Source organism: Lutra lutra, chromosome 17, assembly GCF_902655055.1.
Source record: "Lutra lutra chromosome 17, mLutLut1.2, whole genome shotgun sequence".
In the NCBI taxonomy this organism is placed as follows: Eukaryota; Metazoa; Chordata; class Mammalia; order Carnivora; family Mustelidae; genus Lutra; species Lutra lutra.
This window is the reverse complement of record NC_062294.1, coordinates 26,450,506-26,476,396: the sequence shown is the minus strand read 5'-3', so window position 1 is coordinate 26,476,396 and position 25,891 is coordinate 26,450,506. Positions and strand designations below refer to the sequence as shown.

Below are 25,891 nucleotides of genomic sequence, written 5' to 3'. Positions count from 1 at the left end.
GCGGTGCTTCCCCTGGCTCCGCCCCCGGGAGGGCACTTCCGGCGCAGCGGAATTCCGGGTGCGATCGCTCGCGGATACGGCCTGTTGTGGTGAAGGCCCCATGAGTGCGGCGCCCCTGGTGGGCTACAGCAGCAGCGGCTCGGAGGATGAGGATGAGGCCGAGGCCGCGGCCGGGGCCCAGGCGCGACCCGGAGCTGGAGGCTGCCGGCGGTAAGGAACGAGGAGATCTTTCTCGGGAGGGTGCTGGTTCGCGCGACACCTCGACGGGACTCGAGCGTCCGGGGGGAAAGGGGCAATGATGCGGGGCGGCTCGCCAGGGAAAGAAGAGGGGCACAGCGGGAAAGGAGGGTCCGGAGGACAGCCCTGGACACAGCCCCAGAGTGCCCCCACCTGGCTAGGCCAAGGTGAGGAGGCAGGAAACGTGGGCTCGGGTCCAGCCTCCAGCGCTGGCCGCCGGGATCTCCTGGTGCCGCCGGGATCTCCTGGCGCGCACCCACAGCATCGTCCTAGGTTCGTTTCCACATTTGGAGAGTGTTTTCATTCATCCGGTAATTACTCATGGAGCATCCGCTCTGCGCCAGGCTCGGACTGGGACACTCCGCAGTGAACGAAACAGTCGAAGTCTGACTTCGTGGAGCTTCTGTTCTCAAGTGCCACGCCTGGTGCTTTTAAGAGTGCCTTTCAAGCAGTGGCATCTCTGTTGATCTCACAATAGCTCTATCAGGTCGGGATACACTTTACAGATGAGGAAACTGAGGCCTACACAGTGCACATGACTGCCCAAGACCCCAAAGCTAGGAAGCGCTACCCCAGTTCAGGCTTGTCTACCTAGGGAATGTGACCTCTGAACCACACTGTGCTTCCTGCCCAGTAGTCTCCCGTGGGAACCAGGCCCCCAGCTAAAGTCAGCCTCCCAGGGCTGTTGCGAGACCCAGTGAGACAGTACTGGGGAAAGAGTTTTGTGGTTATCTAGAAGCTGCCTGCAGCACCTGGTGGGAAATGGATGCACACAATCACCCTGGATAAGGGGTTACGACTTTTTTTTTTTTTTTAAAGATTTTATTTATTTATTTGACAGAGAGAGATCACAAGTAGACGGAGAGGCAGGCAGAGAGAGAGAGAGAGAGGGAAGCAGGCTTCCTGCTGAGCAGAGAGCCTGATGCGGGACTCAATCCCAGGACCCTGAGATCATGACCTGAGCCGAAGGCAGCGGCTTAACCCACTGAGCCACCCAGGCGCCCGGGGTTACGACTTTTGTTGTAGCTACAGAGGTAGAGAATGCCAGGAGGCTAAGTGTGCTCATTTCCTTTTTCTCTCTTGCAGTTCCCAGAGCCCTCTCCCCAGCCAGAGGTTGCCAGTACCCGACAGTGTGCTGCACATGTTCCTAGACACTGAGGGAGAGCCTGAGGATGACCAGGAAAAACATGGAGGCCGGGTGCGCACCTTCCCCCATGAGCGGGGCAACTGGGCTACCCACGTCTATGTGCCATGTGAGTAACGTCTAAAGGGCGAGAGGCTGAGACTGACAGGTGCCTCTTTCTTTTTTTTTTTTTTTTTTTAATTTAAAGGTTTTATTTATTTATTTGACCGACAGAGATCACAAGTGTGGGGGGGTGCCCTGGGAAGCAGGCTCCCTGCTGAGCAGAGAGCCCCATGCAATGCGGGGCTTGATCACAGGGCCCTGGGATCATGACCTGAGCCGAAGGCAGAGGCTTTAACCCACTGAGCCACCCAGGCGCCCCTGACGGGTACCTCTTGATGGGAGGAAGCTGGCCCCAACCAGGAGGAACAAGCCAGAAACCTCTGACATGGATGGTAGGAAAGAGATGGACTTAGCAGAGAAAATTGGGGAGTTTTTCTGTAAACTTGTTTTCAGTTTCGAATTCATTGCCTAAATTTTTTTTTTTAATTAATTCTGGGTATAATGTTTTCCCACTCATGAGGAGGTGACCAAGGGAGGGTCTAGGGCAGAGTGTCAAGGCCATCCTGGAGCGTGGCTGTAGCTGGCAGTTTATTTCTAAGAGGCCCCTGGGTGTGCTGGGCAGGTCTCCCCTCCCGCCCCCACCAGCCTACATGAGTGAATGGCAGGCAAATAATGCCCAGGCTTGGCACCCTTTAGTAAGTTACTGGACTTCCCAGAGCCTCAGTGTCTTTTTTTTTTTTTTTTTAAGATTTTATTTATTTATTTGACACAGACAGATCACAAGTAGGCAGAGAGGCAGGCAGAGAGAGTGAGAGGGAAGCAGGCTCCCCACTGAGCACAGAGCCCGATGCGGGGCTCTATCCCAGGACCCTGGGATCATGACCCGAGGGGAAGGCAGAGGCTTTAACCCGCTGAGCCACCCAGGCGCCCCGAGCCTCAGTGTCTTTATCTCTAAAAATGGGGATTATAGAAATCTGTATCTCCTAGGACTTTTGTGAAGATTAAATCAGGTTGTTTATGTCAGGCTCTTTTTTTTTTTTTTTAAGATTTTATTTATTTATTTGACAGAGACAGAGAGGGAGAACACAAGCAGGGGGAGCAGGAGAGGGAGAAGCAGGCTTCCCATTGAGCAGGGAGCCCTATTTGGGCCTCGACCCCCAGACCCAAGGATCATGACCTGAGCCGAAGGCAGCCGCTTAACGACTGAGCCACCCAGGCGCCCTATTTATGTCAGGCTCTTAACACAATACACAGAGTAGGTGGTGCCCCTTAGTATTTTGTGTTAATCAGGTCAACTCTTAGAACCTCCATTTCCCCATCCACAGAAGAATGAGTCTCTACACTGCCTGCTCACCAGGGCGTTGGGATAAATTGACTAACACATGGGGCGCAAACAGTTACCCATGCAGCTCCAGGCCCACATTTGGTTAAAAAAGAAGAAGAAGAAGAATATGTGAACATTCAGTGGTGGTTGTTGTGGTGTTCTTCGTCTTTGTGAAAAATTAGGAGCATTCTAAATATTTATCAGGAGATTCAACGTCTAATAGGGACTGATAAAGGAAGTGTTGTTTGTGATTATGGATTACTGTGGACCAGTGACCATGAGCTTGCCCGCTGCACTGAAAGGAAGACTGTCCACCCTGTAGTGTTACATGAAGAAAGCCAGTGGAAGAACAGTTTGAATGGTACACTCTCATCTTTTCAGCAAATAAAATGTGTACACTAGGATAAGCACTGAGAAGAAAGGCATCCAACTCCAACAGTCTTGATCTCTAGGGTAGTGGTCTTGAAAGTTGGGTGTATGCCCCCTGGGGAGAGGTCAAGATGAACCATCTGGAAGAAAAGTATTAGAACTTCTTTATATATCTCTTTTTATCTCATCTTTTTAAAGTTTCTGTTTTTGGGGCGCCTGGCTCACTCAGTCAGAAGAGCATACAACTTGATCTCGGGGGCATGAGTTCGAGCCCCACGTTGGGTATGGAGATAACCAAAAAATAGATAAACTTTAAATAAATAAATAAAAATTTCCATTCTCGAGAGTGTACATTTTACAGTGGACATAATTTTGTAACATGCACATTTGTAATATAAATAAATACACGTTTATTGCAGGGATGCTTATGAGTTTGTTTCCTAATGGCCCAGGTGATCAAAACAGTTTGGAGGCCGCTGCTCTAGATGATAGGATTTCAGGAGGCCCTGCTTTCTCCTTTGCATATTTCCTTTTCATACTTGAACTCTTTACAGTGAGCATACGTGTGTTACTTCTATAACCACAAAAATCATATTAAAATACATAGAGCTAGGCTGCTCTCAAAGTAATTGTCCCCAAAAGTCCAGAGTAACGAAGGCCTTTCTCTGCCTTCTGGGATTCTTCCTTCAGTCACACGGCCCTGGCTAAGAGAATGGCCCGCCCTATCCACTCTTGCCTCCAGATGAAACGAGGGAGGACTTCCTGGATCTGCTGGACATGTTGCTGGCCCACGCCCAGACATATGTCCCCCGGCTGGTCCAGATGGAGGCATTCCACGTCAGCCTGTCCCAGAGCGTGGTGCTGCGGCATCATTGGATCGTCCCCTTCGTGCAGGCTCTGAAGGACCACCTGGCCTCCTTCCAGCGGTGAGTGCCTGGTGCTTCCTCTGCTTCTCCTCCCCTCAGCTCCTCTTCCTGTCCTAAGCTACTGTGGGGGGTGTAGGTGTGGGGCGTACTACCCTAGCCAGCAGACCAGACCTGAAGGTTGAACACTGAACATCTGGAGCCGCCTACCATATACCCCACCTTGGGTAACTTTGGACAGGCCACAGAAGCTCTGGAAGCCTCGCATCCTTACCTTTGGGCAGGTCATGGAAGCAGTGGTAGCCGCCTCCAAGGGGACCTATGAGAGTGAAATGAGGTCATGCGGGCCTTGGCGTGGTGCTCGGGGAAGGATGGGACCTGGACCCCGCCTCTGGCTTGGTTGGCTAGCCTCAAACTTTTTCTTCCTCAACTTTGCATATCTCTTCTTCCTACCAGAGTGCCTTTCCTCCTGTACTTGGCCATATCAAAGCCCTGCTGCTTCCCAGAGGCTCTCCAATTTGGCATCTCCCCCAGAGTTCCCCAGTCCCTGGAATCATCTCATACTGGGGCAGCTTATACCCTCGTGCTCATTGCATGCCTATCTGGTCCTTGTCCCCTGGGGAGCCAAGCTCCCGCAGGCCCAGGAGCGCCCCTTCTTTCTGAATTCCCCATGTTTCTGCTCCAGGTGCTTTGCTGACTATAGGCATCAAATGGATGTTTGTTGAATGACTGAGCAGGAGGAGAGAGGGATCCTCTGAGTGTTGGTTCCAGAAGGAGCCCAAGAAGCCATCCAGTTGGTGGTTTTCTTTGCAGAGCCCCTGCTTCAGAAGAGGTGTTACTCAAAAGCTTGGACGTGGAGTTGTGTAGGAGAAAAACTGAAGTCTTCTAGCATAAGCCCCACTCTCCCAGTGTGGAGGCCTCAGTCCCAGGAATTCCGTAGACGAACTCCACCCAGGTAGGGAACTGCCCGTTTGCTTCAGCCCTTTCTGAGGGCCAGAGGAGGAAGGGATTTGTTCCAGTTCAGTCAGCCAGAGAATTAGGACTAAAACTTCTCTCTCCACCTCATTCAGTTCCCCCCTCCCCCCACCCCCGTTTTTTTATCATCACTACCAAACTGATGGAGCAATATGTCTGTTAGTCAGGACATACTGGTCACAGATACCAGAAATCCAGCCCAAAGTAGCTTAAACTGAGGGGGAGTTCATAGGCTGGTATAACTAAAAAGTTCAGAAGTCACACTGGCTTCATGTGCGAGTGGACTGGGGTGACCAGAAGACAGATCTGACTGTCATCATCTCTTAGATCTGTGTGGGCTTCCTCCTCACAAAGGCAAAGAGGCCTCTGGCAGCTTGGGGCTGCCAGTCTACCAGTCTGGGAAGCCAGCCCTCTTTTTTAAGAGCTTCAGCAAAAGTCAGGAACGACATTGATGGGTCTGACTTGGCTAACAGGCTCTCCATCTGTGAGTTCAGCTAGCAGAACCTGTCCCCTTCTACGTGAGGCTGTTTCAGTTACCTGCTTTCTGCTCTGTTCTCTGGGTAGAGGTGGAATGTCAGCTGGGTCTGGGGCCACATGACTTTGGCAAAATGGACTTTATCACCACACTGCATGCATCTGGGCTGGGAGGACTGTGTGAGAACGAAACCTGTGGCAGGAAGCCATGATGCGGGGCTCCTCTGCATGCAGTGGTCCTTCACCTGGACAAGTCCCTTACTGGGGCCTCTGGAAACTTTGCCCACAGGCCATTGCTAGAATTACTGGTCCCTGGGAAGCCCAGATGTCGCTTATCCTCTTGCTGCCTGCGGGACCAAAGAACAGCATCTAGGTCACCAGGCTGGCTCTCCTTGCTAGCACATGGTGTTTCCACCCCTGTGTCCTGGAGAAAGCCAGGCTAGGTGGCCTCTTCAAGTTTGTCTGATTGAGCCTCTGGCCAAGAGTGGGCAGCGCACCTTTGATTCTGTTACTGCAACTGAGGGAATGCTGTGTTCTGACTGGCCAGGCCTGGGGCATGTGTGTACCCCCGGGGTAGCAGGGTAGAGACTCCTCCACCAGCAAAAAATGGGAGAACAGCCCTCCGGTGCAAGTTTCCTGGGACAAGAGGGGTTGGTTGGCGTCTTAGCCAGGGTTCTGTGAAATCCGGAGAAGTGGCTACTTGCCACTCATTAGGCCCAATCAACAGTGTCATCATCAATGTCATGGACTTGGTTAAGCTTATTCTAACCCACTGTCGTTCTTTGAGATCGTCTGGCTTCTGCACAGGCCAGAGAGGAGAGTGGAGTGGAGATGTGGGAATCCCCTCCCCCGTGTCTTTCAAGTCCTTGGTAGTGACACTGATCTCTGCGAACCCTCCAGGGATGGAGTATTGCTTCTGATTCACTACTTTCCTAGGTCGAGGCAGTTCTGGTAGCTTCCAGTGGCTCCCCTACCATAATCACCTTCGCTCCACAGGTCAGGGAACAGATGTGGGGATTCTGCCAGCCGCTGAGTGTGTATTCCAATTATGCTTTCAGAACTGGAGGAATAACCACAGGGTGGGTTTGGGGGCCCACCGAGACAGGCCTGAGCTGAAATTCCATAGGTCACTTGGCCTCCATGAGCCCCCACTCTGACTAGAGAGCCACAGTGATGTTTTGGTCTCCTGGAATTAGTTCACGTCCTTATCTGGTAGTTCCCAGAAGGCCTGATTATTTCCTTTTCTCTAATGCACAATTACCCTGGCAAAAGGCCATAGGTCCCTTTTGAGAAGGCTAGGGGAAAAATGAACTATAAAATTTTAGTAGTGTACCAGGGTCCTTCCTCAAAGGGACCGGCCCTCCCCTTCATTCAAGGGGTCTTAGGTCCATAAACTGGCTCAAGTCTGGAAATTGAGGGTCCATGACTTTCCTTTTATGATCGGATTAGACTTTGTTCACTCGGCCTGCGCTGTTTCTGCTTATATAGATGAAGTAAGACTTTTGCAGGCTTCCTGTCTAGCTCACTTCTTGGAGTGCCCTGACAATTAGCCAGTACCCTAGGCCTGCCCGAGGCTCTGCTGCCTTCCATGGTAACTACACCCACCTCTCAGCTTGGGTGTCTCCAGCTCCCTCACTGGAGCCACCCCTTGGTCCACGTTTCAGGCAACTAACCCAGCAAACTGTGAGGTCCTTTCCCATTCCCCGAGCTGCGGCATTCATGCCGGATCTCTGCCTCATGAGCCCGCATCAGGAAATCGGCCTGAGCCAACTCTACGAGGCTTGCACCATTATCCCACACCTTTAATAACCACACACGTTCCCTGGATTTCTGCTCATGTAGATCAGAATACTCAAATAGTACTTTGAAGTATGGCACATCTCACGAGTCCCGCTTTGTACCTCACCTTTAGGGGACTGCCAGGACTTTAGTTATAGGTCTAGAAGCAAAGTAGGGGGTGGAAGGGGTGCCTGGGTGGCTCGGTTAAGGGTCTGCCTTCAGCCCAGGTCATGATCCCAGGGTCCTGGGATCGAGCCCCAAGTCACACTTCCTGCTTAGCTGGGAGTCTGCTTCTCCCTCTCCCTCTCCCTCCCTCTCCATCCCTCCTCCCTGCCCCTCCCCTCTGCTCCGGTGTTCTTTCTCTCTCTCTCTGTGTTGAATAAATAAATAAAGTCTTAAAAAAAAATTAAAAAATAAAATAAAACAGCTTTTAAAAAAAAATAGAAACAGGGCGCCTGGGTGGCTCAGTGGGTTAAGCCGCTGCCTTCGGCTCAGGTCATGATCTCAGAGTCCTGGGATCGAGCCCCGCATCGGGCTCTCTGCTCGGCGGGGAGCCTGCTTCCTCCTCTCTCTCTCTGCCTGCTTGTGATGTCTCTGTCAAATAGATAAATAAAATCTTTAAAAAAAAAAAAAAAAGAAAAGAAACAAAGGGGTAGCGGGAGTGGGTCCTGAGGAGCCTCACCATCCTCCTGCAGGGTAACCCTCAGTGCCGGCTGAGTCCCCACAGATGGAGGTGGCAAAGCCCAAACCACTGTTGTCGGGGGCCGCTTCCACTGGGAAGGAAAGCTTGTAAGAATTTAGGGGCTCAGTGCTTCCCACGCATGCCCCTTCCAAAGGATCCCCCGTCTTTCCCAGGCAGTGCTCTCGCTTAAACGGTAGCAGTTCAACTGGTGTAATTCAGCCAATCACAACACTTGGTTCCACCTTTGATTTTTCTGCAGTTACAGCCCTGAGGCTATGGGACAGGAGGGTCTCCCTATCAGGGCACACCTAGAGGTTCCTAGGTCCTTGATGCTGCCTGAGTGCAGAATTCGAATCCCCAAACTCACCTTTTTCTTTTAGCACTTTGGCCACATTAGGAGCAAACAACCAATGTCATTATATTCCGTAGTTTCCCCCAAACTGTTAGAAAGTATCATACAGTCACTTAGCTCCTTCTAATAGATGGTTGCCTGGGATGATGCGGCGCAGATATCATACACGTCTCTATAATCGGTTCCCACGTGGACTACCAGCGCTCGATTTACTACTAGAAATAGTAGTGTCTTCGAATCCAATCAGATTAGAGAGCCAATTCCAGAAGCCTCAGAACCACTTCAGAAAACTCAACCTTAAAATCCTGGTTTAGAACCACTCTTGGTACCGAAATCAGTGTTGGGGCTCTCTAGAGAAACAGAACCAATAGGATAGAGATAGAGACAGAGATAGAGATACAGAGAGATTTATTATAGGAATTGGCTCACACAGTTAGGAAAGTCGAGAAATCCTATAGTCTGCCATCCGCAAGCTGGGGATCCAGGAAAGCCAGTGGTATCATTCAGCCTTGAGTCCAAATGCCTGAGAATCAGGTGTGGGGGTGGGGGAAGCGCTGGGGATAGGAGATGACTGATGGTATAAGTCCTGATAGAACCTAAAAGCCTAACAACTGGGAAAGTCAATGTCCAGTGTCCAAGGGCGGGAGATGAATGTCTCTACTCTAGAGAGCATCGGAGCACCAGTTTGCCCTTCCTCTGCCTTTTTGTTCTGTCCAGGCCCTCAGTGGATTGAGTGATGCCCTCCCACACTGGGGAGGACCTTTTGCTTTATTCCTTTCACCAATTCAAATGGTAATCTTTTCCAGAAACATCCTCACAGACACACCCAGATTTCATGTTTTACCAGCCCTTTGGGCATCCTTCCGGGCAGTCAAGTTGACACATAATATTAACCCTCACAGTTGGGCACGAACCTCCAGCGTCCACTTCAGGATGTTTGTCAAGTCCCTTGCTGAGCTCTGGGTAAACCTGATACTTAAACCAAGCTCCTGCTGGTTCTGTCGCCCCTTCCATTTTCCCCAGAAGCGATGCATTAGGAAGCTGAAGGCTGATGGGGAGGCCAAAAGTTCACTGAGTCTGAGCCCCGGACAGGTTGTGAGATTCTTGCGAGCGTGCTAGGTTGTTGTGTTCCGTCACATGGAACCTTGGCCTGGAGGCCGTCAGTGATCATTTCCTGTAGTGGGATTTGCCACGTTGGTCCACAGGGGGCCCCCCTAAGATCTAGTTTCTCAGAGAATACAGCAGGAACCAGCCAGAATGAAAGGACTTACTGACTGAACCCAATGGGCCCTGTGTAACTGAGCTGAGGGATGGGTGGATATGTGGGCGGGCAGGTGTTTCTGCCCCATTTGCACACCAACAGAGACCCACTTCCCCTCATTAAAGCATCATAGGTGACAGCAAGGGCTTTGGAATCAGACAGACTGAGGTTAAGATTATGGCTCACCAAATTCAACTTTACCTGATCACAGTTTCCGTGTCTGTGGAATGGGCAGAGTTACAGCGCCCGCGTCACGGAGTCGCATGCGGATTCCCTCAGCTCATGCCTGCAGAGCCCTCAGCTCAGCCCCTGGCGCATGGGAAATGTTCGTCTCTTATCGCCTCTTTGATGAATAAGACTTTCTCAGTTCCCGGCAGTAAAATTGAAATAGTCTCATTGTTCATTGGGATGAACTGCTATTAATAAAACTTTCGCCAGCATCTGAATGAAGTTATGTGTCACTTCAGCTGGGTGATGACGTAAGGCCTTGTCCAGCTCTAACATTTTAGGGTTCAGTTATACCACCTGTATAATAGGATAACAAAATGAAGGGTGCAGTGAGTTAACGGTATTTTCAAAGTCCTCTTTTTTAATATAAACTTTTCAGATTCTTTTTTCTTATTATTCTTCCTGAAACATGGTCTTTCCTCTTCTAAATTCCAGATTCTTCTTTACTGCCAACCGGGTAAAGATTTATACCAATCAAGAGAAAACCAGGTGGGTCTCCCTGTCTGCCCCCAGTTCCTTCTACAAGGTTCTTTGGAGTAAAGATTCAAAGGGTGCTTTGCTTCTGGCCTGGTCTGTCCCAGTTTTTTCTTTGTTTGTGTTTTTTTCTTTTAAAGATTTTATTTATTTATTTGACAGAGAGAGAGAGAAAGCAAGAGAGGGAACAGAAGCTGAAGGAGTGGGAGAGGGAGAAGCAGGCTTCCTGTCAAACAGGGAGCCCGATGTGAGCCTCGATCCCAGGACCCTGGGATCATGACCTAAGCTGAAGGCAGACGCTTAACGACTAAGCCACCCAGGCACCCTCTTTGTTTGTGTTTTAACCAACTCTATGACTACAAAAGCAGCTGTTCCCAAATCTGAACTTTCATTAAGAAAAATAACCAGAGGAACGTGGAGGGGAGGGGGACAGAGGTAGAGAAAAACATCTTGGTAAAGTGAACAAAAGCCTGCCACTGGAAAAAAACATGGGCCCCTGCCCAGCTCCATCCCCAGTTGAATGTTTAGCTCATACCGTCATCTCCATGACCTCTCATTTCCATGCCGTCACACGCCTGCCCTTGATACATCCATCACTGGGCAGTCGTGAGGCACCAATGAGCCCAGCATGTTTCAGAAGTGGTGGAGTGGGTTGAAACTAGGAGGTAAGGGATTAGAGAGAGTGACAGTAGGCAAGTCATCTAATAAGTTTCACTGAGACCGGGAGGGTGTCTGGCTAAAGATGTGGGCTCATGGCAGGATTTTTAAAGATGAGGGAGCATGTCTGAGAGCTGAGGGGAGGGGAGCCGGTGCCCAGGAGCCTCATCCCTGAGAAACAGTCCAGACTCGGGAGTGATGTGAGGGGTTATAGACACGTGGCAGGGGCAAATGAAGGAGTTCCTCGAGGGTCATGAGCCCCCAGGAATGAGGAGAGATCTGTGGTTAGAACTGGGGAAGGAAGGTTTAGGGACAGAGGAAAGAGCCAGCTCAGAGCGCGGGCAAGCGAGGCACCCAAAAGGGGAGGAGGGAGAACCCCCAGCTCTGACCTGACTACTTCCTGTCGCCTCCCCTGCCCCCAGTGCGGATGGCTTGTGTTCTCAGGGGCTGCATCTCATGCCCACGTTATCTCCACTTCTGCCCGCCCCCAGGACCTTTGTCGGACTTGAGGTCACCTCCGGGCACCCCCAGTTCCTGGACCTGGTCTCGGAGGTAGACAGAGTCATGGAGGAATTTGACCTCACCACTTTCTACCAGGTAATAGCCTCTTCCTCTCCAGTGGCCCGTGGAAGTGGCCAGTGGAAACAAACCATCCTCAAAGGAGCCCTTGTTAGAGGCAAACTGAAGAGCCCTCCAGAACTTGCCCCCGTGAATCGTCCCAAATGCCAGACTTCAGAGGACACAGGCCTCCAGGACAGAGGGGAGTAGAGGAGCCAGGGGCGCACTCAGGTGCAGCCCATCCGAAGTCCGACGCTTCATAGAAATCTCTTGTTCCATCTCCAGTGTGCACAAGATTTACCCATTCTGCTCCATATGGATCCATGTTCATGTTTCTTTTTTAAGAAACAGTGGTTTTCCCAGATTTTTTTTTTTTTTTAGTGAAATTGACACACCAGGAAGAATGGTGGTTTCCTCCGCCTTTCTGTACCTCACTCCTTTCTGTACCTCACTCGGGGTGCCCCATGCCCTCCAGGGGTATTTGACTCCAAACTGAGTATCAGGTCCTTAAAGGACCCTTGGTTTTGCTTGACGTCGTCTTTTAAAACCTTGCTGAGGCATAGGAGTATGAATTTCAATGGAGATTATTACTCATAATTTTAGACATTTTGGTTTTTGTTCACTTCATCTTAGAAAGTATGTCATCTATTGAAATGTTCTAGATCAGAAAATAGAGTTGGAGCCTGCGTTCTCGTCCACGTCCCAGATTGAATGACTGTTAAGGGAAAGCCCCTGGAAGCAGGACTGTCTTAGTCAGCTGAGCCCATCGTAACAACATACCCTAGATGGAGTGCTTTAAACAGCAGAAATTTCTTTTCTCACAATTCTGGGGCCTAGAAGTCCAAAAGCAAGGTGCTGTCTTGGTCCACTTCTGGTGCAAACTCCCTTTCTGACTTGCGGATAGCAATCTTCTCGCTGTGTCCTCACATGGTAGAAAAAGAGGAAGCCAGCATCCTGCCATCTCTCATACAGGCACAAATCCCATCACAACGGCCCCCCTTTGATAAGCTCCTCTGAACCTAATTGTCTCCCAGTGGCCCCATCTCCAAATACCATTACATTGGAAGTTGAGGCTTCAACATAGGCATCTGGCGGGTGGGGCGGGGAGAGGTCATGGACACAATTCAGTCCACAGCTTGGGCCAACCCATAGCTCTTTCATCTGTGGAGGGTGCTTGGGAACAACACTGGTCAGCACTGAGGGTCTAGATCCTCATGGAGCAGGCCAGGGCTCCGGCAAGGATACCATGACAACGGTCACAGACCTCCTGTAACCTCTGCACCTGCCAAGGCATCCAGACGACCTCCTGCCTCCCTGCTGTTCCTCCACAGGACCCTTCATTCCACGTCAGTCTGGCCTGGTGTGTGGGGGACGCGCGTCTCCAGCTAGAAGGGCGGTGCCTGCGGGAACTACAGGTGTGTTCGCAGTGCAGGAGCACAGAGGGCACCCAGCGCCAGCAGTGACAGGCCATGTGTTGGGGAGTGGGAGGGTTGGCGACAGGCCCTGAGGATTATGTGTGCAAACCAGAATCTGGGCGAGGAGACCCCTATCACCTCACCTCTCTACTCAGATGGCAGTCCCTTGGCTGCAGCCCCCTGGAGCCTATTAGCCAACCAGACTCTGGCCCCAATGCAGACCTAAACGCAGACCTAAGAAATCAGAATTGCATTTTAACAAGATCTCTAGGGACTTGCATGCACGTTAAAATTTGAGAAGCACTGCCCTCCACCACTGATCTGAGAGAATGTTGTAGGCCTCTCCTGAAGTCCTAGCAAGGGCCCAGAGGTCTAAGGCTCAGGTGCGCAGCAGGGACCAGCAGGTGTTGGAAATGAGTGAACCGTGCCAGGCGTGAGGCTCGACCACCTTGGTAACCCTCCTGTTCTGCTAAGTAGGTGAGACAGTTCTCCTTCCCATCAGGGCCCTCGGAGGAGCCGGGACTCCTCCACTGTTGGAAGAGGAGAGTGGGGGATGCTGCCATGCAGGGATGTGGACCGTGTCGCTAGCACTTCTGTTTTTCAAGGGAGACCAGAAATCCAGACTTTTACATGCAATCTCTCATTTTCAAATGTTGGCACTAATGTGAATTTTTTTAAAAACATGCTGCAAGACAGACAAAGTGTGTGCTGGAGGATAGAGCCACTTCTGCTCTTGGCCTAGTCAGGCCATGGGGTAAAGAGCCCTGGTTTCAGGCCCCAGCAGACCCCATCCCCCTTCCAGCTTTATCGGGTTCTGAGCGTCCACTTCCTCCTCTGCAAAGTTGGGATGATAGGACCCACCTCCCCAGACTGCAGAGCTGATGAGACAAGACTCCTAAGCATGGAGCCTGTGCGTCCCTCAGCCTCCCTCCGCAGTGCCTACCTAACCCCTGAAGGATTTTAGTAGGCTGATCTTGTTCACAGTGCCCTCTGGGTCCCTGATTCCCCTAATGCGACTGTCCTTTCTCGTCTTCCGGGGGAAGAACATTGTGAATGAGTTTGAAGACCCCGAGATGGTGCTGCGTGCGCATGCCGAGCAGGTCCGCTGCAAGTCTGGGAACAAGTTCTTCTCCATGCCTTTGAAGTGAGCACCAGAGACCCTCATCCCAGGCCCCTCTGCAGGCCAGGCAGAGACGGAGAAGCCTGCTCCAAGACTTGGCGAGGCTCCCAGCCTCCCAGAGGGAGGCCTGGTCTGGAGCGCAGGCACTGCTTGTGGTTCCTTGGGGGCTTGTTTGCTCCCAGCTGGTTTGGGTGCAGGTCCAGCCCTGCTGTGTGTGGTCATTATCAGGAATCACCAGTAGAGGGCAGCCTGGGCTTCCTAGTTCTAGATCTGTGGCCTGTAGACTTGCCGGGCAGAAAAGAAAGTCAGAGTCATGGTGAGCCCACCCAGACTCAGCCAGCAACCCCACTGTAGCCCCTCCAACAAACGGCCCCGACCCCACACCCTCCCCACATCGGCTGTTTGCATTTGAGGCCATTGGCCTCCGACTGGGTTCCCCTGGCTCTTCTCTACTCATGCTGGACACACTGTTTTAATGGGTCCTCCCTCCCTGAAGTTCATCACTTTTATTTATTTTTGGTCTCCCCTCTGGTGCCAGCAGAGGCCATCTCAGGGCCAAGGTGCAGAGCTTTTCTCCCCCCACCCTCCCCCCACCTCCTACCTCCCACTCGCCCCCAGCCAGGTGCCTGGGGAACCGGGAGCAGATGTTTCATTTTGGCCTGGCTATGGCGGCTCTAAGCCAGCCCTCCAACGCTCTGTGACCTCTGGCTTCTCCTCAGCTTTCCCAAAGAGACGGAGGGGCAAGGCCTTCCCCCAGTTCTCTCTCCACTGCCTCCAGCCGCCTGCCATGGGCACTCTGAGGGGGGCTCCAAGGAAAGGCCAGGGGTTGTCCGGGCCTTTTATTTTCCATCAGGCCTTCACCAGAGCAAAAGACCAGTCCTCTCCAGTTGTCTTCTCTATCTCTGGTGATGAGAGATATTTTTATGTTATGGTTTTCAATTATGTTCCAGTAAAAATTACAGTTTCAATTTTGGGTTTTGTTTGGGACTGCTTCTGTTGTTCAGCTAGGTGACAAGATGACTGTCCTCTGCCTGCACCTTCTCCAGCATGCCACTCAGTGTCAGGGGTACTCTTGGGAGTCCCCGTTATGGCTTTGGAGTGGCCGTGAGAGGAGGCACTAATGATGCCTCAGTAAAGAGATAGTGGGGTCACCCGGCCTGCCAGGCCTGCACCCCAGACAAGTGGCACAGACCACCTGTGGCCCAGGGCAGGGCCTGTGGCTGTGGGGGGGAACCCCAACTCCTCATCAGTGTAAGCACAGACATGCAGACCTGACACTGCTACAACATGTACTGCTACAACACGTTCAGAGCCCTTTCTAGGACCATCTCCTCTGTCCTCCTGGTAACCCGCGCCAAAAAGTAAACTGGGGAGGAATGGGTATTCCACTTGTGCAGAAGAACAGCTGAAATCCCTTCTCTCTGTTCTGCTCTGACCTCAATCCTCCCCCGGGGCTCCCAGTCAGGCCTGCTCTCCCCTCCTCACCCCAGGCCTGGGGAAAGGGGACCTGCCACGCCAGCTCTCACTGCCTCCTGCACCTCTGGGCTCTCTGAGGCAAGCTCCCAATCCCAGCCCAAAGATGTGGGAACTCACTTTCTGTGCCCGGTTCCCCAACTCCACTGCACTGATCTGCTGATTCAACTCCAACCTGGCAGTCAGTTCTTACGGATTTTGAGGTCACGCTGGAAAGGGAGAGGAAGCCCGGCCTCCTTCTGGGCCTGCAAGGAACACAGCAAATGTCCTGTGCAGTGGGCACTTACAGGGCCACCAGCTCTGTGTCGGATGCTTACAGCCAGGGAGCAGCCAGAGCCCCGGAAGAAGAATCCCCATCCCCAGCTCTGCACTTCTCACACTGGGGAAGTACAAGCAACATCCCGATTTCCGATTTCTGGCAGGTTCTAACCTCAGCGTGGAAGCCAGCCTCCACCTAGGCGGCTCTGTAGGCCCAGACCACCCGATTTTCCTCATCAGGACCACTGGCTCTCCCCAGGAGGGCAGCCCCACCATGAACAAACCCAGGAGGGATGTGGCCCGGATGGAATTACAGTGCAGCAACTTGAAGAAATGGGCCCAGATCGAGAAGGGGCTCCTCAGTGGGGAGTGGCAGGTGGCGATAGAGGCAGGAAGCCAGAGAGTCCCTGAGGGGGAGTGGGGCAGGCCGGCGGCAGGAGGCTGGGCGGCAGGGACTTGGCAGGAGCCCAAACACCGAGTGTGCCTCGGAGCCCAGCCGCCGGCTCCCCAGCGCTCGGCTGACAGTGCAGAAGCAGCTGGGGCTCTTCCATAAGAGGAGATGTGATCCGAAGGCAGACGATGAGACCAGCACAGCCTGGGGTCCACCCCTTGGCAGGCTTAGCTCGGAAGAGGGAGATGCTCCCGATGGGGATTTTCTCACACCAAAGAGAGCGCAAAATCAACACATCTGGCCTGGGTGTCCTCAGATGTTCCCTGCAGGGCAGGGAAGTGATCTTCAAGGCCTCCTTGGCCCCTTTCCACCTGGCACTCTTGGCTCTCTCTGTAGGCCTCTCCAGACCACCCCAGCTTTGTCTCCAAGGAAGAGAGAAATTACCTCAGCTTGTTTGTTTATGCCTTGTCTTGGTACCGGGAGGCTGAGAGGCCAAGGGGGAGGGGCGGGGTGGCAGCCAAGGATGGGGGTGGGGGTCCAGGGCCTGGTTCTGACCCACAGCTTGTGGCTTTTATGGGGACCTCAGCCACTACCTGAACCAGAACCCTCCTTCTACCAGTGAAGAGATAAACCCAAAGAGGGGAAACAACTTGCTCCAGATCGCCCAGTAAATCAGTGCTGAGGCAGACCCCCGCCCCCACCCCAGGCCTGGCTTCTGATCCCCACCTGTTTGCACAACCCCTCACTACCCCTCAGGGGCTCACAGTGAAGCTGGGCGCTTTGATCCAAAAAGGCTCCAAGAAAACAAGAGGGGCAGGGTCGGGGGAGGCTCTAGATGAAATGGTATTAGCGAAATGTGGGGAAGGTTTAACGCTGGGTAACAGAAGGCTAGGCCCACGGTGGCTGTCCTGCCAGTCCCCTCAGGTCTTGGGCACTGGCCAGATCCTGCAGAGCCACAGGCCCCCATGACAGACGGGTGTACAGACCCACCTTGGAGCCTGCAGGGGCCAGAACCCAAACACTGGGGCTTCAAGGTCAGGTCACAAGGGATGCCTCCTCTTTAAGTAGGATTTACCCCAGGAGAGGAACCTCCAACAGAGAGAAAATAATTACCAAGCTGACCACAGGCCTGTAAGAGCATTACTCACTGTTCCTGGGTCCCTCTCTTAACTAAAAACCTCCTAAACTCAAACTTTTTTATTTATTTTTTTTTTCAAGATTTTTTTAAGTAATCTCTATAGTGTGGAGCTTGAACTATCAACCCTGAGTCCCTAGCTCTACCGACTAAGCCAGCCAGGCGCCCCTCAAATCCTTCTTTGTAAATTGACCAATTGGCAATAAATATCGTGAAAGATTGCAATGGGTTCCGTTAAACCAAGACAAACCTGCTGTCCATTTCTGACACCTACCATACATTTCAGAGTAAAAAATTTAGAAGCCCACCCCACTGATGACGGTGAGCACAGTGCAGATATAGAACTGTTCGATCATCGTGTTGTATACCAGAAGGTAATAGAACACCTCATTGTCAACTATACTTTCATTTTTAAAAACATTTAGAAATCCATTTCTCAAATGAGGGGTCCCACAGAAAAGGTAGTGGAAATGGATAAAATTGTCCCAAACTTTTCCCTGAAGAAATAAGACCTCTCTGTGTACTTGCTGCTATAGAATCCAGTTTGGCAAGAAACCAGCTAAATCAGTTTAGCGAGAAATCCCCATCCCTGATAATCCAATCATACTCCCCATCCCCACTATCCCCAGGTGATACAGCCTGCCTCAGCCAGAGCCCACCCTAGACTCACCAGCTCCTTGTAGTGATTTCCCATCCACCAATGCCTCCCACCCCCTACCCCCTTGCCTATAAACTCCCCTTGTTCTGGTTGTGTTGGGAATTGAGCCCAGGTCTTCACTGGAGTCTCTTTCCCTATTTTGAGAGTTTTTTCCCGTAAAATCTATCCTTACTGCTTTAACTTCTCTCTGACTCTGTTTCTCCTTAGTGGTTTTTGGTGCGGTGACCCAGATGTGAACCAGAACCAGCATCAGACTCAGAGACGTGACAACCAGGCTTCACGGTGTGCACCTAGACCCTCTGTCTCCACTCTGTTTGCTGGCTTGGGTATCCTATGATGAATCTGACTCCAGAGCCCATTGCTTTGAATAAATGTCCCCTGAAACACGGAGAGGATTTGGATTCTTAGGATTCTGAGTATTCTCTAGAAGCTGGGTCAGAGTCCCAAGCAAGCAGCTGTTTGTAAGAAGATGCGTTAGATCCTGGGTGAACAGAGGCCAGATGAGTCCTAGGCTTTTTTGATTTGAGGAGGCCTGTCTCTGTAAGGAACAGAGGCTGGGTTAGAGTCCCAGGTACTTCTGTTCCTAAGAGTAAAGGTGCCGTTAGTCAAGAACATGGGAGCTTTTCAACCGGCTGAAAGCTCTCCTCAAAACTCCTGCTGACTCTATCCTTCTAGAGCCAAATGCTGTCCACTTTCTTTCTCATTAGCAAAACTTCACCAGAAACTCTCTTTACAGTGAGCCCTCTGGGGAGCTCTTTGGATATGCCCAAATTAGTCCACCTAAGGGGAGCCTTAGGGCAAAAGAAACAAAATTCTCTGATGCACAATGCTCTGCTTTGTTCACTTGGTCTGAAGAAGCCAAAAAGTAACTAAATGATTCAAACCTCATACAAACTATAGAAGTACTTAAACAATGACTTCAGAGAATCTGTTCTGATTCAGTAAACTCTCTAGAACCCTTCACGGCCTCCTCGCAGTTTTCCTCATACCCATCCCTCTCTCCCAAAATGTCCTTCACCAACACACGCCCAGCACCTCCACTCCCTGCACCTTGAAGGTGCACCAGACCCCCATCTCTTGCAGATGAAGCCGAGGGCGTGACCCCCTACCATTCTTAAGCCATGGTTGACAGAAGAGACGCCATTCAAACCTTGGTCAAATTCTCGATCAGAATTAACATGCCACCGACGAGGACTTTCCTGACTCCTGAAAGAAATGGAAAAGGTTTATTGGCTACTTTAGGCTTTTTCTGGGGCATGCTCTCCAGATTCCCAGATTTAGATCAACTTCTCCACCTATGGTTTGGCCTTGGGGGTGCCTCCTTTGGGTTTGGAAAGGTCAAAGGAGCACCATACCTGAAGGTCATCGAGGGTATCAGACTACCTCTAACTCCCATTAGAAAAATGAGGGAAGAAAAAAGAAAAGAAAAAGAAAGACAGAAGCCATTCTTTAGGTCTCTCTCACCAAAATAGATTGGTCATGTATTCAAAATTATAAACGAAGGTGAAATGTGCCTAACGATCACCATCAGTTAAAGACAATAGGCAGAAACTCTCTGGGCTGGAACTGGCAAACAGCTGCAGCTCTGGCCACAAGCTTTGGAAATGGTCTCAGACCAGAGGTCCCTGACACATTCCAGAGAAATAATATTTCTGGCAAAATGCAGACATGTGTAAGCACCAGCCATTAGCCCAGCGTTGGGAAGATGGTATTTCAGAACCACTGGGAATACAGAATGCTGGCTGACAACACTGCAATTAAAACAGCCAGGAGGACCTGAGAGTTTTCATCTACTGCAAATTCCAAAATCACCATCTTCCATCGATCGAGACACTTGCTGAAATTGTAAGAAAGAAGGATGTTGGGCCTGGGAATGCCAAGCCTCAAGAAGACGGAAAAAACCCGAGTCCCGTCCTCACCAGAAAATTCTTGACTCTCCCCCTAAGAAGTAGATGTCCAGTGCCCTCCACGGCCACCAAACTCACAAGGGGAAATAACCGTACGCGTTCAAGGGCACCCCACCACAGTTCTCACTGACTCCGGGGCAATGTGTTCTACTCTTAGCCACGGCTTGTTTCCTACCCACGGGGAGTTTTCATAATTTACCTCTTATCTGCCTGCCTCTGTCTCCACCCCTTCACATTTCCATGGGAACTCCTGAAGCTCGGTACCACTTCCTTGCCAGTTCTGCCAACCCGGAAGCCTGTTCGGAAGGCATCTTCTCATGAGTAAGAGATAAAAGTTCATTATGCCCTAGAAAGTCTCCTTCTATAGGTCCCTGACTCCTCCCCTCCATGTCTACCGTCCCTAGGGCTCTGTCTGACTTCCTTGGGGTCCTCTGCCCCCTTTACCTAACACCTTCCTCACTGGATATTTAAATCAACTATGGGACAGGATTCCCTCTTCTTTATGGATATAAATAGATACAGAACCCCTGAAGATAGAACTAGATCTCCATGCCCCTCCCCAGGATTCCTCAGGATCAGTTAAAGTCAGAAGCTCTGCAGGGGCCCCACCTGATAATTCAAGTTTTATTAGACAAAAAAACTTCTAATCCTCACTTCTAATCCATGCAATACTCCCATTTTGGCCATCAAAAATACCAAGTGGGCAAAAACATCAGCCCCAGATCTGAGAAGCTGTCAATCAAATTCTTAAATCCAGATTGGCCTTGGCACCTAATCCTAATGCTATTCCCTCTGCCACTTCTTCCAACCCCCCAAGTACTTCCCAGCCCCCAATTTGTGTTCCATCTTGTGTAGAATTCCCCTTCCTAAGGAGTCCCAGTATGCGTTCTCCTCCCCTGGGAGAGCCATCAGCAGGCTCCTACAATGCACTCCCCGTACACCCTAAATGCCAGTTTGAGGGACTTAAAATTCCCAGGAGACTCCACTTTAATCCAACATACAGATGACCTCCTTCTGTGTTCTGACAGTCATGACAACCTCTCTTGGACACCAACTACCTTCTTAAGGCTTTAGCAAGAAAGGGCCACCAAGCACCCAGGGACAAAATTCAGCTAAGCCCCCGTGAGTCTGATATCTGGGTCATGGTACTCTGGCTGTACGTAAAACTGTCTTCACAGACCAAGGCTCCCCTATTTGACATTTTCCTCTCCCTGAAAGAAAATAACAACGGATAGGCATTTGGGATCTTGGAGGATCTGCAGAATGTAGCTAAACCAACATTCTCTCCCACCGCCTCACCCCCTTAGTGCCATGACTGAGGAGGCAGCCCCACACCCGGGAGTCTGGGGGCGCCTATCCAAAGATGTTTTTGAGAACCTTAAGGGTTAGAACCACCAAACTTGTCCCAGCGGCCTTTGATTTAGCATTAGGTCATCTGCTCGACATACATGTTCCTTCTGCTGCACAGATCCTACTGCTTGATGGAAACACATAGTACTTTTCTGCCTCCTGACTTATCGCTCATGAAATCTTACTCTCTCCCTCTCACATCGCCTTACATCACTGTCCAAACCCTGCCACCTTACTTCCCTCAGCCACTAGTGGGATGCCCCCCGACTGTGTCCTTAACACTAGACCATGATCATGTCCCAGGCTAGATTCCTCAGAAGCCTCCCTCCCTCCCCCCCTCCCCCACACACACTGACCTCACTCTTCATTTCAATGGCTCCTACCTCCTTAAGGAGGATGGAGCTTTCCGGGCGGGAAATGCCATCACTGATCAATGTAAACCTCTAGAATACTGAGCCCTGTCAAATGTCAAATCAGCCCCCATTGCTGAGTTAATTGCTTTTACTTGGGCTTGCATTAAGAGCAGAAGGAATAAAGGTTAACATATATACTGATAGCTGCTATGCCTTTGGGGTAGAACGTGACTTGGGTATGTAAAACAGAGAGGATTCTCGACAGCAGCCAGTCCCCCAGTTAAAAACAGACCCCAAATAGCAGAACTTCTAGAGGCACCTGTATTATCCCAGTAGATGACTATGGTAAAAACCAAGGGACATGGCACGAAAAATTCAGACGCGACCTAAAGAAACAGATGGACTGATAAGTACGCTGCATTAGCAGGCTGCTCCCTGCCCACCCCAAAAATCCAAGCAGGTTCCAAGCCTTAGGACTGTGCCCTTGCATCCTGCTTTCAAGACCTAGACCCCCAGCGGGATTATTCACTTTCCTTGAGAGAGCACTATTTTAGGACGGCTCCTCAGGCAATCATAAAAGAAATCCACACGGCCAAATGGTAGCTTCAGACTTAGAAAGAACTGGATGGGGAAAGCTGTGTATTTAAGCCACTCAGATGGACTTTAGAAACACCAAGATGGCTGCTCCACAGTCCCCAAGTTCATCTCTTGAGTCACCTTGTGTGATTTATTTGACACGGCTCACACGGAAAAGGACAAAATGCAGGGTATAGTACACGAACAGTCGTTCGGACTCTTCCACTTTTACTTGCACCAAGCGATTGCCCCTGGCCTCAACGACCAGAAACACAAGCCTGGGAAAACCCTAAAGGTACAGCAAGGAAGGGAAGCAGCTTGCCCTCCACCGTTTTAACCCAGGTGATTAGCCCCGTGAGAAAACCCCGCACCCATTCCAGTCCATCCTCACAAGGGTCTCGTCTTTTCCTTTGTGATTTTACCACAGGCCCTCTTCTGAGAATGAACATTTATCATTACACTTCCCTAACCAGCACTAAATACGGCATAAAAGCCCCAGGCCACTACAGGGTTCCCTGGAGATCCCTCATGGGAATGGAAATGTCCCCACGGCACCTCCTAGCTCCTTTCTCAGACCCAGCCCAACCACACAGAAACCACCTCCAGACACAGCTTTCCTTCTCCTCAAAATTAGCATTCTCTGGTTATCCTCAGCCACCAGATGGTTATTTCTATGACCCCTGGCTAATTTCCGATGGTTCTGACTTTGGGGAACCCATGCTTCTTGGCTGTTCCTTGCCAACTGGACCTTGCTACCTATCAAACTTACCAAATCTCTCTTTTTTTTTAAAAAGAATTCCTTTTTTTTTTTTAAGGTTTTATTTATTTGACAGAGAGAGAGATCACAAGTAGGCAGAGAGGCAGGCAGAGAGAGAGGGGGAAGCAGGGTTCCTGCTTAGCAGAAAGCCCAATGTGGGGCTCAATCCCAGGACCCTGAGATCATGACCTGAGCCGAAGGCAGAGGCTTAACCCATTGAGTCACCCAGGTGCCCCCAAAATCTCTTTATCTTACTCTATTTCCTGTAATCTTCTTGCATTCATAAATTCTCTCTAAAACAACCATGCCCTCCCTCAGGGTCACCTCGCTCTCACTATAAGAACAAGAGGTATCAAATAAAAACCACAATGAGATGCTACCTCACACCAGTCAGAATGGCTAAAATTAACAAGTCAGAAAATGACAGATGCTGGTGAGGATGCAGAGAAAGGGGAACCCTCCTACACTCTTGGTGGGAATGCAAGCTGGTGCAACCACTCTGGAAAACAGCATGGAGGTTCCTCAAAAAGTTGAAAATAGAGCTACCTTACGACCCAGCAATTGCACTACTTGGTATTTACCCTAAAGATACAAATGTAGTGAGTCGAAGGGGCACATGCACCCAAATGTTTATAGCAGCAATGTCCACAACAGCCAAACTATGGAAAGAACGTAGATGTCCATCAACAGATGTACGGAAAAAGAGGATACGGTATATGGGGAATATATATATTCCCCATTGTATATATATACAATGGAATACTATGCAGCCACCAAAAGAAATGAAATCTTGCCACTTGCGAAGATATGGATGGAACTAAAGGATATTATGCTTAGCAAAATAAATCAATCAGAGAAAGACAATTATCATACGATCTCTCTGATATGAGGAAGTTAAGAGGCAATGTAGGGCGTTTGGGGGGTAGGAAAAGAATAAATGAAACAAGATGAGAATGGGAGGGAGACAAACCATAAGAGACTCTTAATCTCACAAAACAAACAGGGTTGCCGGGGGGAAGGGGGTAGGGAGAGGGTGGTGGGGTTATGGACATTGGGGAGGGTGAGTGCTGTGAAGTGTGTAAACCTGGCGATTCACAGACCTGTACCCCTGGGGCTAATAATATATTATATGTTAATATAAAAAATTAAAAATTAAAAAAATTTTTAACTTTAAAAAAATTAAAAATTAAAAAAAAGAAAGAAAGAAAGAAAAGAACGACATCCCAGATCTTCCTATAGGTGATCTCCGTTCCTGGGAAGGTGAGGTAGAAAAAACAACCACAAAACTGGGCCTGTGTCCATCCAGGACCTCTTGACTTTGCGGGGGTGGGGGAGAGTTTGCCACCTTTTTAGGTACCAACCCTAGGAATTTATCACCTGGCTCAAAAGTTAGATTCCACAACAGAATCAATCATCTATTCATTGCCGAAGCCATTCACCTTGTCCCTGGGTAATACCACTGTGGGTCTCGAATCAGTGACTGGCTAACTACAAGAAACCCAGCTAGCCATTCTCCATATGACCCTGGTTACAGAAGGAGGGCACTTGCCCGGTGGTCAGAAGTAACAAGTGTGGGGCGCCTGGGTGGCTCAGTGGGTTAAAGCTTCTGCCTTCAGCTCAGGTCATGATCCCAGTGGGATCCAGCCCTGAATTGGGCTCTCTGCTCAGCGGGGAGCCTGCTTCCTCCTCTCTCTCTCTCTGTCTCTGCCTGTCAAATAAATAAATAAATAAATAAATAAATAAATAAAATCTTAAAAAAAAAAAAAAAAAGGAAGTAAGGAGTGCATCTTCAACCCCAACATTCTACCGGACATCTTTGCCATAACCAGGAAGATTCAAGAGGTGAAGGAAGAAATGTTTCACTGCCATTCTAACTCACACCACCAAGGAAGGACAACAGGTTCTTCCTTGGTAGATCTCTGAAGGTCTGTGAAGTTGGGTACACATATTGATTCCGTCTCCAGTGTTCATCTACCTATCTTCAAGGTATTCCTCTCATTAAAGGTCTTGTGTCTCGTATTGAACAGCCATTATCTACTATCACTAAGGTTCTAAATGATTAAAAGGCAACCACCTAAAAAATGGACTTAACGTTGTTCAGAGGAAAGAAGAATTTCTTTTCTTCACTTGAGCAAGGCGGGGGAGACTGACAAAGATTCTTTGCTTGACCAAACTTTAGTCAGGATCCCCTGAAACCTTCTCCCCAAGGAGGCCCTTCTGTGTACTTCCTTCTAGAATCCAGTTTAGCAAGAACCCTGCTAAATCAGTTTATTCAGAATTTCCCAGCCTGAGATCTTATCACGCTAGGCATCCCTACAACACCTCCCCACACACACCAGGTGATATCTTTAGCCAGAAACTTCCCCAACACCCCTCCAACCTCCCACTCCACTTGCTTATTGGCTATAAATCCCCCCTGTTCAGGTCATATTTGGAATTGGGTCCAGTTCTATACCGGAATCTGTCTTCCCCTACTGCAATAGTTTTTTGTTGTTGTTGTTTTGGGTTTTTGTTTGCAATAGTTTTTTTTTTTTTTTAATAAAATCTATCATAGGCAGTTTAACTTCTGTTTTCTTTCACAGTGCTCTTTTTCCTTACCTGCCAGGTCTCTCAACAGGCCTTTTCCAAGCTCAGCGGCTCTCTGCCCATTTCCGGGAGGTGAGGCGGGCTGGGCCACCCCAGGGCTTACTCTAGAGAAACTCACCCTCAGGTAGGGAAAATTCCCATTCCCAGTACTGGGAAGTAGCAGAGGAGAGGGAAGGTCTCCACCCTCCTGCCCTACCCCTGGGGTCTTCACCTCGTGACGCTGGGGTCAGTCTGTGTGGCCAGAACTGCCCTTGGTCTGGATTCACAGTCTCTGTGGACTTTGGACGGAGGCCTCTCGCCACCCCAGGCCCTCTGCATCCACACAGATGGCCTGCTCCCGCAGTAGGATTAAACCTAGCACTTTCAGCTCAGCTCCATGGAAGTTTTGCCCACTGGCCCATCACCTTGTGGAACTGCCATGTTTTACTTGCATGAAGCAGTATGCTCTGCTTGGACAGCTAAAGTGTGGAGACAGCAGAAGCATACCCAACCC

General features: G+C 50.2%; 1 protein-coding gene across 5 annotated transcripts; it reads left to right on the top strand.

The window, feature by feature from the left end:
- Positions 1 to 23: 23 nt before the first annotated feature.
- On the top strand, positions 24 to 18,361 carry USB1 (U6 snRNA biogenesis phosphodiesterase 1). Of its 5 annotated transcripts, XM_047711090.1 has the most exons (8): positions 25 to 210; positions 1,324 to 1,490; positions 3,859 to 4,042; positions 10,166 to 10,219; positions 11,353 to 11,458; positions 12,751 to 12,834; positions 13,878 to 13,978; positions 18,077 to 18,341. In XM_047711090.1, the coding sequence occupies exons 1-8, from the start codon at positions 101 to 103 to the stop codon at positions 18,204 to 18,206; spliced, it is 936 nt and encodes a 311-aa protein (XP_047567046.1). In that variant the 5' UTR covers positions 25 to 100; the 3' UTR covers positions 18,207 to 18,341. The 5 variants fall into 5 exon arrangements, with proteins under 5 accessions (XP_047567047.1, XP_047567050.1, XP_047567046.1 ...); XM_047711091.1 differs by lacking the exon at positions 10,166 to 10,219 and having other exon boundaries at positions 24 to 210; positions 18,077 to 18,361; XM_047711094.1 differs by lacking the exons at positions 13,878 to 13,978; positions 18,077 to 18,341 and adding an exon at positions 13,637 to 13,870 and having other exon boundaries at positions 24 to 210.
- Positions 18,362 to 25,891: the final 7,530 nt, after the last annotated feature.